At 40.7% G+C, this 16959-nt stretch overlaps 1 protein-coding gene across 1 annotated transcript; it reads left to right on the top strand.

Annotated features, from left to right (window-relative positions):
• The first annotated feature begins 1206 nt into the window (after nt 1–1206).
• LOC111583241 (prolyl 4-hydroxylase subunit alpha-1-like) lies at nt 1207–15892 on the top strand. The gene is made up of 15 exons (XM_023292224.3): nt 1207–1257; nt 2956–3042; nt 3221–3317; nt 3940–4091; nt 4250–4387; nt 5828–6070; nt 6470–6657; nt 7456–7632; nt 9990–10045; nt 11099–11198; nt 11533–11586; nt 14056–14121; nt 14200–14268; nt 15177–15273; nt 15764–15892. Exons 2-15 carry the CDS (start codon nt 2961–2963, stop codon nt 15832–15834), a joined length of 1590 nt encoding a protein of 529 aa, XP_023147992.2. The 5' UTR covers nt 1207–1257; nt 2956–2960; the 3' UTR covers nt 15835–15892.
• The last annotated feature ends 1067 nt before the right edge of the window (nt 15893–16959 follow it).

The raw sequence follows: 16959 nt of genomic DNA, 5'->3' as shown, positions 1-16959 counted from the left end.
ACTCAGTGAGACAGATAATTATCACATCGACACAAAATTATGAGACACAAAATAACTACAAAAAGTTGCATAATGACCACAAAAACACCTAAAATTATCACAGACAGACTGAAACACAACAGCTGTCTTTCTCTCTTTTTTTATATTGTCATCTAAACTCTGAAAACAGTCCATGAGCTCTTACCTCAGTGTCTCCGCTTGTGGCTCGGCCTTTGAGAACGATGGCCTGGTGAAGCTGTTCTGCCACACAACCCCCACTATCCTGAGATTCCCCAGGAGCAGAAAAGTCCAGATGAGGAAAGTGGGAGGTGAGGGAAACAGCAAAAATATCCCCTGCTGGATCGGATGAGCTGAAGCTGGAGGTTCGAGAACAGCTGGGACAAACCCATGACAGGGTCCACAGGATCAGTGTTCAATGCTGGGGGGGACATGTCCTGTTCAGATCAGACTTTATCCTTTTCTGGGAGGCTGTTCCACACAGAAAAGGTCCTTGTACAAGATTCTTTTGAGACACTGATATTAGAAAATAAGCAGCTTAATTGGATAAAAAGTAGTTTGTCTTCTGTCTCAAAAAAACAAACACACTCAACAAAAGCTGTTAATCTGCTCCAACTCTCACTTCTTTTAAATCACAGCTCAAGACTTTTCTGTTTGCCACTGCTTTCCTGGTATAGCTTATTTTAAATTTTTTAAATGCTAATTGTAATTTTATTCAATTTTCAAAATATATTTCTAATTTTGCTGTTCTTTTCTATGTTTTGTTGAATTATTCATTTTAATTGTGCTTTGTATGCTTGTCTGAATATTTCCAGTGTTTTTCATGTTTTCATGTAAAGCGCATTGAGTTGAACTTGTGGATGAAATGTTATATACAAACACAGCTGCCTTGCCTTTTATTGCACAGTGACTGTGATTACACCGTATAGTTACACTAACCCAGAAGCTACACTCTTTCACTCTTTCTTTCTGAACCGGCTCTGCTCTTCAGTCGCTCTCGTTGCATTCAGGGCGGCTCGGACATCTCTGTTTCTCTGCCAGCAGCGGACTTCAGAAGCCCCTCAGCTACAGATTGAACCAGGTGTGTTTATATATAACATCATGATGGAACTTATATGTATTTCTTAGATATAGAATCATTTTTGACCAGACACGGCAGAATCCACGTGACTCTGATCAAACCAATCACGCGTGGACTCCGCTGTTTTTTAGACACGCGCTCAGGTGCTCCAGCTTCACGAGCTGTTTGCTCTGCTGGGGGTAAGTTGTGTGATGACGCGCTGCCGTGATGTCATGCTGTTTTCTTTTATCCTCTAGTCTCTGGTGTTTATTGTTTACCGTTGTGTGTTATGTTGTTGTCGAGCTTTTGTCTGTTGTTTTTATCGTTGAATTAATTTATTTTTTGCCGCTTCCTGTGACGGCCTGCTGAGGGGGGGTTGGGCTCTTCCAGCTCCTGTAGGATGATTAGTTTCATCTGTAGCCTCATATCTGAGCTTAACCTGGTAAATATGAACCATCTGTGTTTTCATAAACTCTTTTAAAATCGCCTCATTTGGTGCATTTGTTCTGCTACAAAAGCAGATATTCTTACTTTTGTTTAATATTTTAGTCAAACTTTTTTTTTTTTGCACAGAAAACAAATGAACAAAACACTGCAGACAAACCCACAGAACAGAACCAGAACACAACCAGAACACAACCAGAACAAAAATCGTCATTTCATGTCTGTTTGTGGTCATCTTGTGGTTGTTTTTTTGTCTTTTTCTAATAGTTTTGCATCTTTTTGGGCTCATATTCTACTTCTTTTTAGTAATTTTATGTCTCTTTGTGGTTGTTTTAGCTCCATGTAGTGGCTTTGTGGGTTTTTTTTGTTGTGATTTCATGTGTCTTCGTGTTGCATTTCTATGGTTTTGTGGTCTATTTCCCTGTCTTTGTGGCTGTTTCATGTGTCTTTGTGATCATCTTGTGGTTGTTTTTTGTCTTTTTGTCATAATTTTACATCTTTTTGTGGTCATATTCTGCCTCCTTTTGGTCATTATTTGTCTCTTTGTGGCTGTTTTGATTCTCCTTGTGGCGATTTTATGTCTTTTTCTGATTGTTTTGTGTCTCCTTGTGGTTGTAGAAATAGATTTGTGTCTGTTCATGGTAATTTGTCTTTCTTTGTGATCATTTTGTGGTTGTTTGTTTTGTGTTTCATTTATTAATTTTATGTGTCTTTCTTGTCGTTTTGTGTATTATTGTGGATGTTTTTTGCTTCTTTGTGGTCATTTTCTGTTTGTTTTTTGTCTCTGTGGTAGCTTTGCATCTCTTTTCGGTCATTTTATGTCCCTTTGTGTTGCTTTTGTGTGGTTTTGTGGTCTATTTGCATATCTTTGTTGTTGTTTCCTGTCTCTGTGGTAGATCTGTGTCTGTTTGTCATTTGTCTTTCTTTGTGATCATTTTGTGGTTGTTTTGTGTCTCATTTATTCATTTCATATCTCTTTGTTTTTGTTTTGTGTATCGTTGTGGTTGTTTTGTGTCTCTGGTAATCTTATGGTTGTTTATTGTCTTTTTGTAGTAGTTTTGCATGTTTTTGTGATCATATTCTGTCTATTTTTGGTAAATTTTTGTCCCTTTGTGACCATTTTCTGTCTTTGTTTTGGTTGTTTCATGTCTCTTATTCCTTCAGGCTGCAGGTCTGTTATCTAAATAGTTGTATCCTGATAAATTATTATTATATGTACCTGATGAATGTTATGAATGTAAAAATGTTGGCTTTATTCTAGTGAAGCTGTAGAAACCCTGATTATTATTATTATCATTATTATTATTATTATTATTATTATTATTCTGAGTTGTGCTGGAGAGTTTTTAATCCCACAGACACGTTCCAGTCGGTACTGTTTCCAGGTTTCAGTGCAGGTTTGTTGTTGTGTCGTCGTTGTGTAGTCGCTGTATGACGTCAGTGTGTGTCTGCAGGTTGGATGATGTTCTGTTGCTGCTGCTTCGTCCTCATTCTGCTCTTCACTTGGTCCTCGGCTCACAATGACTTCTTCACCTCCATCGGTGAGTCTTGGATTCCTCTGAACATCTAACTCTGAACATCTGACAGAAACAGGACAGAAAAACAACTTTACTGGAGGATTAATGAGTAAAAAACTGAAATGTAGAATTCAGTGCACATCTGTGGGTGTTCTTAATGAATCTAAAAGTGAATTAAATCAGTGTTTTTGGTGCTTCTCAGGCCAGATGACGGACCTGCTGTTCATGGAGAAGGACCTGGTCTCCTCCCTGAAGGACTACATCAGAGCTGAGGAGCACAAACTGGAGCAGATCAAGAAGTAAGACGATGATCTGTTCAGTTGCTGCAGATTAACAACATGAAGCAGGATTTATTACGCAGCTCCTGTTTCAGAATAAAGACTCACAGTAACCTGGTTTAAGCTGATCAGACTTAGAAATTATTCCAGTAAAAGTTGGACAGAAAAGAGGATCCTCAGGTCAACAGATTCTCAGGCCAGAAACTCACTACAGATGAGGGAGGAGGGAAGGCAGGCTCACGCCGGCGCTCACGGCATCCAGCAGAGAGCACAGCGTCGGTGGCCAGGGGTGACGCCGAGTCCTCCTCGGGGAGCGGGGCCAGGGCAACCAGAGTAGTCAGGGGTCCACGTCCCCTATCTGGGGGGCGGCTTCCAAGACCTCCCTCAAGAGGCTTTCTTGGTGGGGTCCAGGTCCTCTATCTGGCGGATTCCTCGTGGGCGAAAAAACAAGCTGCTCCAGTGGTTCAGATGCACAACATGCCGGCAGTCAGCCAGTAGGCTCCAACACTGAGTGCAGTGTGGAGCCGCTCTTTATTGCAATTTGTGGATGAGCTGCAGGTGTGCTGCTCCCACGGCTGCTCTAATGTTAGGAGTTAGTCTCTGGGAAATGAAAGTACGTCAGTGTGTGTGTCTGTGTGTCCAGGTGGGCTGACAGACTGGATGTTCTCTCCTCTGCTGCCACTCAGGACCCTGAAGGTTTCCTCGGACATCCAGTAAACGCCTTCAAACTGATAAAGAGACTGAACACGGAGTGGAGGGAGCTGGAGAGGCTGGTGCTAAGAAACATGTCTGGCGGTAAACAAACACACACACACAAACACACACACACACACACACACACACACACACACACACACACACACACACACACACACACACACACTCACACTCAGTAGCTGCAGTGACTGTCTGAAGTACAGAAACATCGGATTTATTTACTGGTGGTGTTCCAGCGTTCATCTCCAACCTGACCATCCAGAGGAAGAACTTTCCCAACGACGACGACCAGACCGGAGCAGCTAAAGCTATGATGAGGCTTCAGGACACCTACCAGCTGGACACCAACATCATCTCCACTGGAGAGCTGCCAGGTCGGTAAAAACACAATGTTTGGAGGGAAAAGGGGATTAAACGAGGACAATCAGTTTGACCAGGAAAAAGTCTGAATATTTAGAGAATAAAGGCACAGTTCTGGAATATATTTTCCAGCCAACAGCTTCTTTGAAAATAGACAAACTCAGGAGCTTCTATGGAGTTTATTACAACAAATGTTAAGAGCTAATGTTATGGAGCTAAAGTGTGTGAAGAAAGATCAGTGACTTAAACTCCAAGTTTTGTGCTAAACCAAGAATAATCTTTAGGCAAAATATCAATTTAAAAGTGTCAGAGGTAGAGTTTTTAATGACTAAACCCAAAAAATAAAATACAGACTTTTTTTAAACATATTAAAATGAAATCATAAAATTATACAGATTTTTAGAAGTTAAATGTCACGTTGGCATCTCAGAAGTTCAGATGCTGAATCCTCTTTTATTAATTTCTCATTTTATTTTCATATTTATTTATTTTAATGGCCCTTATTTCCTTCTGTGCTTATTTAAAGTTTTTTTTTTTTTGCCAAAGTTCATTTAAGTTCTTGCTTTGACACAAAAATCTGAAAAAATATTTTTTTAAAAACAAAAACAAAGTAATCTTATATAATTCCTCAACCCTGCTGCTGAAGACACAACTGAAATTTTCCAGGACAAATTTGCAGCTTGTGGAATTATTCTAGAGATATTCATCAATAATGTTTATGTTTTTTAAATAAAAGATGTATTTTCACTGTAATTTAACTTCAGTATGTGACAGAGATTCCATAGTGGGGAATATTTTGCACAAACAGTGAAAACAGAAAGAAAAGAGGACCCAGGCTTGATCTCTGAGGAACTCCAAACATAATTAAGATGCAAAATAGTTTATTCAAGATCTGACAAACTCTTTGGCCACATTACAGCAAACAGAAGCTGATTAAGGTTTTAAAATTCTTTCTAGAATCAGAACAAACTGCCAATGTGTCCGTCCAGCTTTGTGCAACAGCCATGATTATTGTATTTACTGCACTGGTTTGATTGGTGTTCAACACAGTGAGCAACATAAGAAACATGACATGCATGAGTCAGACCTGAGAAATATTCACCTATGAAGAACAAACACATCTATAAATGAGTTTGTTGTTCAAACTGGACTCTTTCTTTAATGTGTGGCTTGAGAAACAAGTATTGAATTGTGAAAAACAGTAAAAATAGAAAGAAAAGAGGACCCAGACTTGATCCCTGAGGAACTCCAAACCTAATTAGGATGCAAAATAGTTTATTAAGGATCTGGTTTGGTTGGTGATGCTGTATGAGGATCTACAGAAACATGTTTATTGTTTTAACTGTACTCTTTCTTTAATATATGGCTTCATCTGCATGTATGTCAGAACAGAAACAAGCCTTTAAGTGTTAAAAAACGTCAGATTTTCCAGCTCTGACAGCGTTTCTCTTCAGGCTCGTCATCGGTCGCCTCCCTGACGGTGGACGACTGCTACGATCTGGGGAAGGTGGCATATTCGGAGGCTGATTACTACCACACCGAGCTGTGGATGGTCCAGACCCTGAAGCAGCTGGATCAGGGAGAGACGTCCAACCTTGTGGACGCCATCACTGTCCTGGACTACCTGATTGACTCCGCCTACCAGCAGGGAGAGCTGGAGAGGGAGCTGAACTTCACCAAGAGACTACTGGAGCTCGGTCAGTACTGTAGTCTTAAACGAAAAACATGTCTTTGTTATTTCTGCAAAGAGAGAGTAGGACTTGACAACATGAATAGACATTCATAGTGTAAAAACTGATGAGAAAATTAGTTTTAAATGGAAAAATTGTACACAAGTAAACACAAATCTTCCATAAATCACCAGTGGGTTTTTGGGGTGCTGCTGCAACAGGCACCGGTGACCTTCAGGCCATAGCTCCTAACAGCCACCTCTATAATGGAGTCTTTGAACGTAGCCCACTCAGATTCCATGTCCCCAACTTATGATGTGTTTATCATTGCAGCTTTTGTTTGAAAGGAGACTCCAGCTTTATGTCTTCATCTGCACAGATTTAAACTGGTTTAAACTGACCTGAGGTTCTGGTTCTGCCCGTCAGACCCAACGGACCAGCAAGTCAACTGGGAAATGAAGGACATTGAGTACGAGCTGTTCAATCAGAAGAAGGTCGAGGCGACGGAGGAGGCTGAGGGGAGGCAGAGGAGGAAGAGTCGAGGTCGACCTGATGATGACCTGTTTCACATGAGGAAGTACGAGCAGCTGTGTCGAGGAGAAGGCATCCGGATGGTGAGCAGAAACAAACCAAACTGAATAAAGTTTAGTAAATTTATAGCAGGGAGAGACTATAAAATGACTAGAACATGAACTCACAGAGCCCAGATGTAGTCTGACGTAAGAAAAAAAGGAGTGTAATGATGCAAAAATAAAAAGATGCTCAAGTTTAATTCATTATTTTCATTTCATCTCTGATTTTTGTCTTGTGAACAACATCTTTCAGAGTTTAATAGCGTGTTCTTAGCTTTCTAACTACAACATTAGCATTAATTTGCTAAATAAATCAGTGTTTTACACAATAATTATTAATGAATACCTGCTAGCTGGTATAACATTAGCATTAATTTGATAATTAGCTCATCCTTCAACAGACAATGGTTAATAACTGCTAGCTGTTTAGATAGCTAGCTGCATATCAGATACTTTTCCACAGAGGTTCGTGAACTCTTAGCTTGTTAACAATTACATCAAGGTGCTAAACAAGTTCTGCTTCAAAACATAATATTCCTACCTGCCAACTGTCTTGCTAGCTAGCAACTTGTCAACTACTTTTTCCTATAGATTGTGTTCTTAGCTTTCTAGCATTAGCATTAACTTGCTATTTAAACTAGCCGCCAACACAGTGATTGATAACTGCTAGCTGTCTTGCTAGCTAGCTACATATCAACTACTTCTGGCCAGTGATTTCTGGAGCCTGTAGCCCGCTAGCCATAACGTTATGATGCAAAAAGAAGATACTGGGGTTTTATTTTTCATAATTTGCGAACGCTAACATCTGTCAGTTTATCGCTTCACTCTTCCTTCTGTCAGACTCCCCGCAGGCAGAGCCGCCTCTTCTGCCGTTACTATAACAACAACCGCCACCCAAGGTATGTGATTGGTCCGGTGAGGCAGGAAGACGAGTGGGACCACCCCCGCATCGTCCGCTACCACAACATCGTGTCAGACAAAGAGATGGAGAAGGTCAAAGAGCTGGCCAAACCCAGGGTGAGTCCAAGCATCGGCTAGAAAAGAAGCTTTCACTGACAGAATTAGTCTCATTTATGGCAGAAATATTTAATATTCACCATGTTTGGGTCCATTTTATAACCTGATGAAACTGGAAACCATTACTACTAGGGATGTCCGATATTGGCTTTTTTGTTGATAACCGATATGCCAATATTCATCTCTCAATTTCTGATTCTGATGGCAACAGATACCGATATATGCGGGCTTGGAAATAATTCCAAACCACAGACATATTGTTAGTCAGGCACAGCAAGCGTGTTACTGCAGCCACACTTGAAGGGCTTAAAGTGAAAAATATTCCTAAACCTGAACTTTTTTGTTTTTGAGTGGGGGTACAATCTTGCTAACTGGTAAGAAATGAAGATATCTGCATTCACAAACTCAGACTACAGATTATAGTATTACCAAAAAAGGTCAGTGTACTGTGCACAACATTACTCAAAAATGGACTAACAGATTTGGATGAAATTTCCAGAGAAGGTCAGAAATGACACAAGGGCCAAGTGATTAGATTTGGGCAGTGATGCGGCGTATAGTCTGGATTCACAGATTTGTTAAAGATTTCTGTATCACTGACAGATAGCTCCACAGCATCACTGTAACCCTGACAACAAATGAACACCACGTCTGTGATCGTCAGCTGCCTGCTGACGATCACATGGTTGCGATCCTACTACAAATGCACCGCTGCAGATTTATTACTACTTTTTACTACTACTTATTAGTCGGAAATTATGCCACGACTGAGCAGCCTTGGAAGAATACTGTGCTCTCTGAGGGCTGGTATGGACTCAACTGCAGCTGGATCTCAATGTCTTTCTAAGACCCGGCCCCACTCTACTTCCCATTGGGTAGTGATATTAGTTTGGTTGAGAGCAAAAGCTGCGTTCCCCTCATCCCATTGGCAGACGGACTTGATTGGCAACGCAGTCCTATCTTTTTTTTAAAAATTACAGCACGGTGCCAGAATACTTTGAGCCACGCACTTGTTTACATGCTTCAAGATGCAGTCTGATTATGTTATCATTTGCGTGCTGGTAAAAGCCGGCAAAATCTAGGCATTACTCTATTGGTTTTCACGATAGGCAAAAAAACGATAACGATATTGACCGATATTACATTTTATGCCAATTTCGAGCCGATAATATCGGTGGGCCAGACAACAATCACATGTTGACAATGTAAAATGGAGATGCACCTTTGAGCTAAATTAACCTTCTGAGAAGTTTCTGATTAGTTATAGATTGGTCATACTCTTACGTTTACTAGCTATAATATTAGCTTTAACTTACTGAATAAATTAGGCTTCAAAACACAATGAAGCCTAGCTAGACTGCTAGCTGTCTAGCTAGCTAGCTACAAATCAACTACATCTCCTCACAGATTCCTGGGACATGTAGCCTGTTAGCTATACCATAAGCATTGACTTAACAAATATGTTGGCATTTAAAACACATTGATTAATTGCAACTAGCTGTGTACCTGCATATTAGCTACTTTGCTTCATTGATTAGTAGGTGTCTTAGCTTGCTAGCTATAACACTAGTGGTAATGTAACAAACAATTTAGCCTTCAAAACACAGTGATTAAGAACTGGTAGCTATCTAGCTCGCTACATATCAGCTACTTTTCCTTATAGACTGCTAAAACTCTTGCCAACTATAACTTTAGCATTAACTCAAAAATTAGCCTTCAAACCACAATCATAAAAAAAATGCTATCTGTCTAGCTAGCTAGCTGCATGTCAACTACATTTTCCTATGGTTTGATTGTGTTCTTAACTTTCTAGCTATAACGTTAGCATTCACGTGAGCCTATGAAGGTAAGCCGACCAAGAACATTTGCAGAGTCCACATTTTATAAGGATTATCAGAGGGTAGGGAGGGGGGCATATGTAAATACAAGGGTGAACGTTGGTAATTTGCGCATGGTTGCTAATCAGTACGAAAGGGAAATACAGCAAAGAACAAGAGGTAGTTGAATCAAGAGGTCTGGCAGACAGATGCAAATAGAAAAGGTGGGACAACAACAGATAAGAGGGGGTCTGACAGACAGCAACAAATAACAAAAGATGAAAGAGTTGTGGATAACTGTGGGAAATGGACTGAATGAGTGACATGTGACACTAGAAAATATCTGTAAACCGAGGACCTCCTGTACTGAAAACCTGTCCATATAAAAGTTAATTTCTCACTAACAGATGTTGTAAAAAGTGTTGTCCTGTATTCAGGTCGGTACTTTAGTCCTTAAATCTCAGAGCCAATAGAAATTAATTGGTTTTTCGGGGGGTCGGCTTGGTTCTCCCTGTAACTGTTGGCCAATTGGCTCCACAGCTGCATCGATCCGAGGTCGTCGGTGAGGAGACAGTCCACTTCCGCATCAGTCAGAGGTAAGAGCTGCCCGAGAACGAGGCCCATCTGCGGGGGAGACGACCGGTCGACCTCCCCTCTCTGGTCCTCACCTGTCCTCCCCTCTGTGTTGGCTCACGTCCTGGCAGGAGCAAAAAACTGACAAAAACCTTCAGTTCGGGAGAAAATGACCAAACTAGTCTTTATTAATCTCTCTATAACGTGATTATTCTTCAGCTACTTCATCCTGAACCTAAAAATATCATAATAACCTCTAAACTAACAAAAAAATGTACTTAAAGTATAAAAATAAGTACGAATGGAACCTTTCTGGGGTTAAATGTAGAGCCTTATACACCCAGACAAACAATTTTTAAAAAAATCTAATGGAAACTAAACAATATTTTGTGTACACAAGTTGTTGTCATGGAAGTTTAATGACTTTGGGTCTGTTCTACCAACTATTTAAAGCTTAATGCCTCGTCATGTTCATGTAGAAACATACATAACTTTATTGATTGATCTGCATGACAACATGGGAGAATAAATAGACATTTTAGGAGAGAATTAAGTCGGATTTTTAAGTTTATTTTAGAATTTTGTCATTTATTCAACGTGAAAACAGTTTTTCTTGCTTTGACAGTGATAATATTAGGGTTTATTTAAAATGAAAGGAAAAGGAAGGTTTTAAAGATATTCGTATTAATTCCAGAAACACAGCTGCTGTTTTAGACTTCTAGTTTTACATATTTGTAGCTTATACTCTTCTTAGAATTCTGCCAGCTGTATTTGTCTGATACAGATTTTAGTTTTTGTGACAATACATCCAGCTTAAATGTGAACACTGTAGTTTCTGGCCTCCACACTCCAGGGGGTGCTGCAGACATTAGCTAGATCACAACCAGAGGTGGGTAGAGTAGCCAAAAATTGTACTCAAGTAAGAGTAATGTTACTTCAAAATAATGTCACTCAAGTAGAAATAAAAAGTATTCATCCAAAAAATTACTCAAATAAGAGTAAAAAAGTGTTTGGTGAAAAGACTACTCAAGTACTGAGTAACTGATTGTAATGTCCGATTTATTTTTTTCTGTCAGTGCCTTTCTCAGAGCGTACGAAGATCCAGTGGTGGATAAAATCAACCAGAGGATCGAAGACATCACAGGCCTGGACATCACCACAGCCGATGACCTGCAGGTAAAACTCACCTGAGCTGGGAGGTTCTTAATTAATTAATCATTCAACAATTGAAACTTCTAACCTCACTGATTTGTGGCTTACAGGCTGATAATAATTCAGAGAGCTGATTAAAATCCTCTTGTCACGCCTGAACTCTGGTGGTTATATTGTGGATTTATTAATAATAATTTGTAATTTAAATGTTGTTTAATTTCTGTATTCCACTGAATACATGAAACTATGTTTTTTTGGATTTTTGTAATTGCACCATCTTTTATGCTTTGCTAATGTTGTTATCTGGCCAATAAAGCATATTTAATTCAAAGTATTGATATTAATGTGCATAATGCAGGTTGCTAACTACGGCATCGGAGGCCAGTACGAACCTCATTTGGACTTTAGACAGGTAAATAAAACCTAATTTTCTAATTTTTTTTTACAGAAACTTTGACAATTATCTGAAAAAAATAAAGTTAAATCTGTCCAATAAAATGTATTAAAGTAGTAAGAAAACACTAAATTTAAATCTATTTATCCATCCATCCATCCATCCATCCATCCATCCATCCATCCATCCATCCATCCACTGTCTTCCGCTTCTCCGGGGCCGGGTCGTGGAGGCAGCAGACAAAGCAGGTCATTCCAGACGTACCTCCCCCCAGCAACATTTTCCAGCTCTTCCTGGAGGATCCTGAGGTGTTCCCAGGCCAGATGAGATACATAATCCCTCTAGCAAGTTTTGGGTCTGCCGGGGGTCTCCTCCCAGGCGGACATATTCAGAAAACTTCCAAAGGAAGCCTCCCCAGAGGCATCCGAATCAGATGTCCAAACCACCTCAACTGGCTTCTTTCGACACGAAGGAGCAGTGGCTCTACTCTGAGCTCCCTCCTGATGTCTGAACTTCTCACCCTATCTCTAAGGCTGATCCCAGGCACCAAAGAACCATGACCTCGGACTTGGAGGTGCTGATCCGCATTCCCGCCGCTTCACACTGGGCTGCAAACTGCTCTAGTGCATACTGAAGGTCACGGTCTGAGGAAGCCAACCGAACCACATCATCTGCTAAAAGCAGAGATGTGATCCTGAGGTCCCCAAACCGGACACCCTCCTCACCCCGGCTGTGCCTTGAGATCTTGTCCATGAACACCACGAACAGGATCGGAGACAAGGGGCAGCCATGGCGGAGTCCAAAACTCACTGGAAACATGTCTGACTTTGTGCCGAGTAGGACCAAATGGCTCGTATCAGCAAGAGTAAAGAGCTGATCCACCGTTCCATGACCAGGATGGAATCCGCATTGCTTCTCCTGAATCTGAGGTTCAACAGTCGATCGGAGCCTCCTTTCCAGCACCCCAGAGTAAACTTTCCCTGGGAGGCTGAGGAGTGTGATACCCTGGTAGTTGGAACACACTTGCCAGTTCCCCTTTTTGAAATTGGGGGCCACCACCCTGGTCTGCCACTCCACAGGCACTGTACCTGATGCCCATGCGACATTGTAGAGACTTGTCAGTGAAGACAGTGCAACAATGTCCAGAGCGTTCAGTATCTCAGTTCGAATCTCGTCCACACCTGGCACCTTGCCATCTTGCTTCTTAACTCCCTCAACAGCCTCTGCCACGGATATGGAGCAAGATCCCCCCAAGTCTTCAGGCTCTGCCTCCCCCGCAGAGGACGTGTTTTGCCGGGTTCAGAAGTTCCTCAAAGTGCTCTTTCCACCACCCAACAATTTCCCCAGCACAGGTCAACAGTTCTCCACTCCGACTGTACACAGCCTGAACAAAGCCCTGCCTCCCCTTCCTGAGGTGTCGAACAGTTTGCCAGAACTTCCTCGAGGCCAACGGAAAGGCCTTCTTCATAGCTTCTTAGAACTCCTCCCACACCAAAATTTTTGCTTCTGCAACTGCCGCAGCTGCAGCCCCTTTTGGCCACCCGGTACCCGTCTGCTGCTTCAGGAGACCCCTGATCAAGCCAAGTCCGAAAGGCCTCCTTCTTCAGTCTGACGGCTTCCCTCATGGCCCACTCAGACTCCATGTCCCCAACCTCCCCCAGAATGCAGGAGAAACTCCTCCAGAGGTGGGAGTTCAAAACCCCATGGACAGGGGTCTCCGTCAGATGTTCTGAGTTCACCCTCACCCCGCGTTTGGGTTTATGAGGTCTGTCCGGCAACGCTTCCCCACCATCAGATCCAATGCACCACCAGGTGGTGATCAGTTGACAGCTCTGCACCTCTCTTTAGCCGAGTTTCCGAGACATACGACTATGAAGTCGATCATCAACCTTTGGCCTAAGGTGGTCTGGTACCAGGTACACTTATGAACTACCTTCTGCTTGAACATGGTGCATGTTATGGCCAGTCCATGACTAGCACAGAAGTCCAATAACAAAACACCACTCGGGTTCAGATCGGGCCGTTCCTCCCAATGTCCCCCCTCCAGGTTTCTCCATCCTTGCCCACCTAAGCGTTGAAGTCCCCCAGGAAAACTATGGAGTCCCTAGGCGATACCCCTTCCAGGACACCACCCAGAGACTCCAAGAAGGCTGAATACTCTGAACTGCTGTTCAGTGCATAAGCACAAACAACAGTCAGATTTTTCCCCTCTGCAACTTGAAGTGAGGCGACCCTCTCGCTCTCCGGGGAGAACTCCAACAAAGTGGTACTCAGCCGGGGGGCTCGTGAGTAGCTGTGGCTCAGCTGCCTTTAAAAAACACATTATACACACTCAAACATGGAATCACGTCATTCTTAAAAAATACTGAAAATATCAATGTTTTTCTGTATAAATTTTAGTTTTCTTCAGAATGTGTGCAAGTGTTCACTGATTTTTTTGATGTTGTTTTACATTAAAAAGGTTTAAAATGATTCTGTGTTTTGCAGAAAGACGAGCCGGAGGAGTTCGAGGAGTTGGGATCAGGGAACCGGATCGCCACCTGGCTGCTTTACGTCAGTGATCCTCTGTTTTAGTGTCAGTTCATTTTTTCCCTTTATTGAACTCTGACTGAGCATCTGTTTCTTGTGCAGATGAGCGACGTGCCAGCAGGGGGCGCCACCGTCTTCACTGAAGTCGGAGCCGCCGTCCAGCCTATAAAGGTGAAGCTGATTATCTCTATTATTATTGAATTAACTTCTGAACCCAAAAGTATGAAAAAGTCATTTTAAGTTATTGCAAAATTATAAACCAAATTAGATTTATGACTTTATTTTATTTAGTCTTTGACTGTTAGGTAAGACTTTGTTTTCACATGCTCTGTTTCTAAAAAAAACTAATATTGATACTATAAATACTACTACTAATAATAACAGCAGAAATGGAAATAATGATACTTTCTATGTAGAAATAGTGAAATTAGCCTTAGTTGACATTATTATTATTGTTATTTTAGTACTACTAAATAAAAAAATAATACTATTATTTGTATTAATGAATAATTAAAAAGTTTACTTTCAATGTTTTCACACCAGGCAAATAATGTATAATAATAATAATTATTATTATTAATATTACTACTGCTGCTACTAAACAACTTATTTTCCAATGTCATGTTCTATATTCATGCATCTTTCTTCCTCTATTAGCTGTTTAATTATAGATTAATCATCTGATGTGAAAAAATACACGTAAAGTGACATCTTCTGTTTGTTCTGAACAAACTGTTTAAAGTCTGAAGGTATTTAATTAAAAAAATTAGAAGTCCAATTTGTAGTTTTTGTGGCCAGAGCTAAAAATCGTCTTAAGTTGTCATTTAGTGAATTAAAGGAATTAATAAATTAAAAATGTTTTAGAAGACACATAACACTGAAAAATATGCAGCAAATTCAGAACAAAAACATCAAATGCTGGTGAGTGTAACTTTAAAATGCTGAGTTTATAACAGCCGGAGGTTCGAGTCCATCAGTCTGTTGGTGGTTTCCTAGTGACATCATGTGACTATAGCATGTCATGTGACTCTATAACATGTCATGTGACTCTATAACATGTCATGTGACTGTTCCTCCAGGGGACGGCAGTGTTCTGGTACAATCTGTTTCCCAGTGGAGAAGGAGACTATCGGACCGAACATGCTGCCTGTCCGGTTCTGGTCGGGAGTAAGTGGGGTGAGTTCATCTCAGAGAAACACAGAAGTACACAACAGAAACTACACGGATCAGACATAACAATCTGAACACTGACAGGTGAAGTGAATAACACTGATTATCTCTTCATCATGGCTCCTGTTAGTGGGTTGGATATATTAGGCAGCAAGTGAACATTTTGTCCACAAAGTTGATGTGTTAGAAGAAGGAAAAATGACTGAAACCTTCTCAAAAATGACTCCAGAGTCATCCTAAATGACAAGACTAAAAATTGATCCAAAATGACAGAGGAAAGTCTAAAATGACTCAAGTGTGTCCAAAATAAAGTCAAACAGTGTCCTTAATGACTACACCGTTCTCAAAATGACTCTAAAATGACATAAAAATTGTCAAAAATATTTTTATAAATGTTCCAAATGACTAAAACTTATCAAAACGTCCTAAAATGTGTCCAAAATGAGATGAAGTCCGTCCAAAATGACTTGAGTTTATCCATGTTTGTTCTCTGCAGTTTCCAACAAATGGATCCGTGAACGAGGGCAGGAGTTCAGGCGACACTGTGGTCTCCAGGAGACCGACTGACCACCGACCCGCCTTCATCTTCCTCCGAGCTGCTGAGTGTGACTGCACATCTCCTCCATGGTTGTTTTTTTCTGGACCGTGTGTTGCGGTGTGTTTGTTTAGTCAGGAGTTTGGTGCAACCAGAATGAGAACAAAACATCATATATGAAGCATATATTACATTTTAAATTAAAAGTCTTTATGAAAAAAGTCCTGTCCCAAGTTTTCATTTAACTACCAAAACACAAAGAGTTTTAGTCTGGAGGCGGGGCTTGGTTTTAGCCACACCCCCAGAAATTTCACCAGGAAGGGACATCGCCTTCCTGTTCATCCATGGCCACATGGTGAGTAGTTAGTTTACAACATCCTCCAGATTTTGTGGTTTCACTTTTTTTGCCGCTTCCTGTGACTTATGCAGCGCAGGTTACGTAGACGGCCTAGAGAGGGGAAGCTGGGCTCTGTCCAGAGAGCCCTTTTTTCTGCTACTAGTTTAGTTTTATCTGTAGCCTCATATCTGAGCCTAACCTGGTAAATATGAATGACCTGTGTTTCAATAAACTCTTTAGCATTCAGTTCATCGGAAGCCTCATAATCACCTCATTTTGTGCATTTGTTCCTTTACTAAAGCAGACATTCTTTGATTTTTAGCTGTAAATTATCATATTTAAGATGTTTTCAACAAAGCGTTGCATCTAAATATGAATTAATAATGAAGATATATTTGTGAATAACTGTCTGTTCTGGTGTTATTTGTTCTGATTGTTTTCATCCCAGCTTTATATCAGAATAATTCCTAATAATGTGAATATTTGGTGAACAGAGCTGTATTTGACTTGTAGTTGTGCGGTTTGGGCATCAAAGACAACTTGATTGAATTTTCTCCAGCCTTTATTCTCCGCAGAAGAGATTATTAGACATTATTCAGCTTCACAGATGAGAATGAAACAACTGAAATGAGACGGAAAGCACACAAAAGGAGGCAAAAATAAGACAAAACAACAGAAATAAGACAGAAAACAACAATTATAGGATAGAAAACAACAAAAATAAAATAGAAAAAATAAAACAGCAAAAATAAGACAGAAAATAAGACAGAAAACAACTAAAATAAGACAGAAAACTACAGAAATAAGATGGAAAACTACA

The sequence above is a fragment of the Amphiprion ocellaris genome, chromosome 18 (assembly GCF_022539595.1).
Source record: "Amphiprion ocellaris isolate individual 3 ecotype Okinawa chromosome 18, ASM2253959v1, whole genome shotgun sequence".
Lineage (NCBI taxonomy): Eukaryota > Metazoa > Chordata > Actinopteri > Pomacentridae > Amphiprion > Amphiprion ocellaris.
This window is presented reverse-complemented; position numbering and strand designations above follow the sequence as displayed.

Excerpts from the sequence above, each read along its gene's own strand:
- LOC111583241 (XM_023292224.3), top strand. The coding sequence starts at position 2,961 with ATGATGTTCTGTTGCTGCTGCTTCGTCCTCATTCTGCTCTTCACTTGG. Across the intron at positions 6,071-6,469 it reads CAAGAGACTACTGGAGCTCG|ACCCAACGGACCAGCAAGTC; the intron begins GTCAGTACTGTA and ends TCTGCCCGTCAG. Across the intron at positions 14,122-14,199 it reads TCGCCACCTGGCTGCTTTAC|ATGAGCGACGTGCCAGCAGG; the intron begins GTCAGTGATCCT and ends TTTCTTGTGCAG.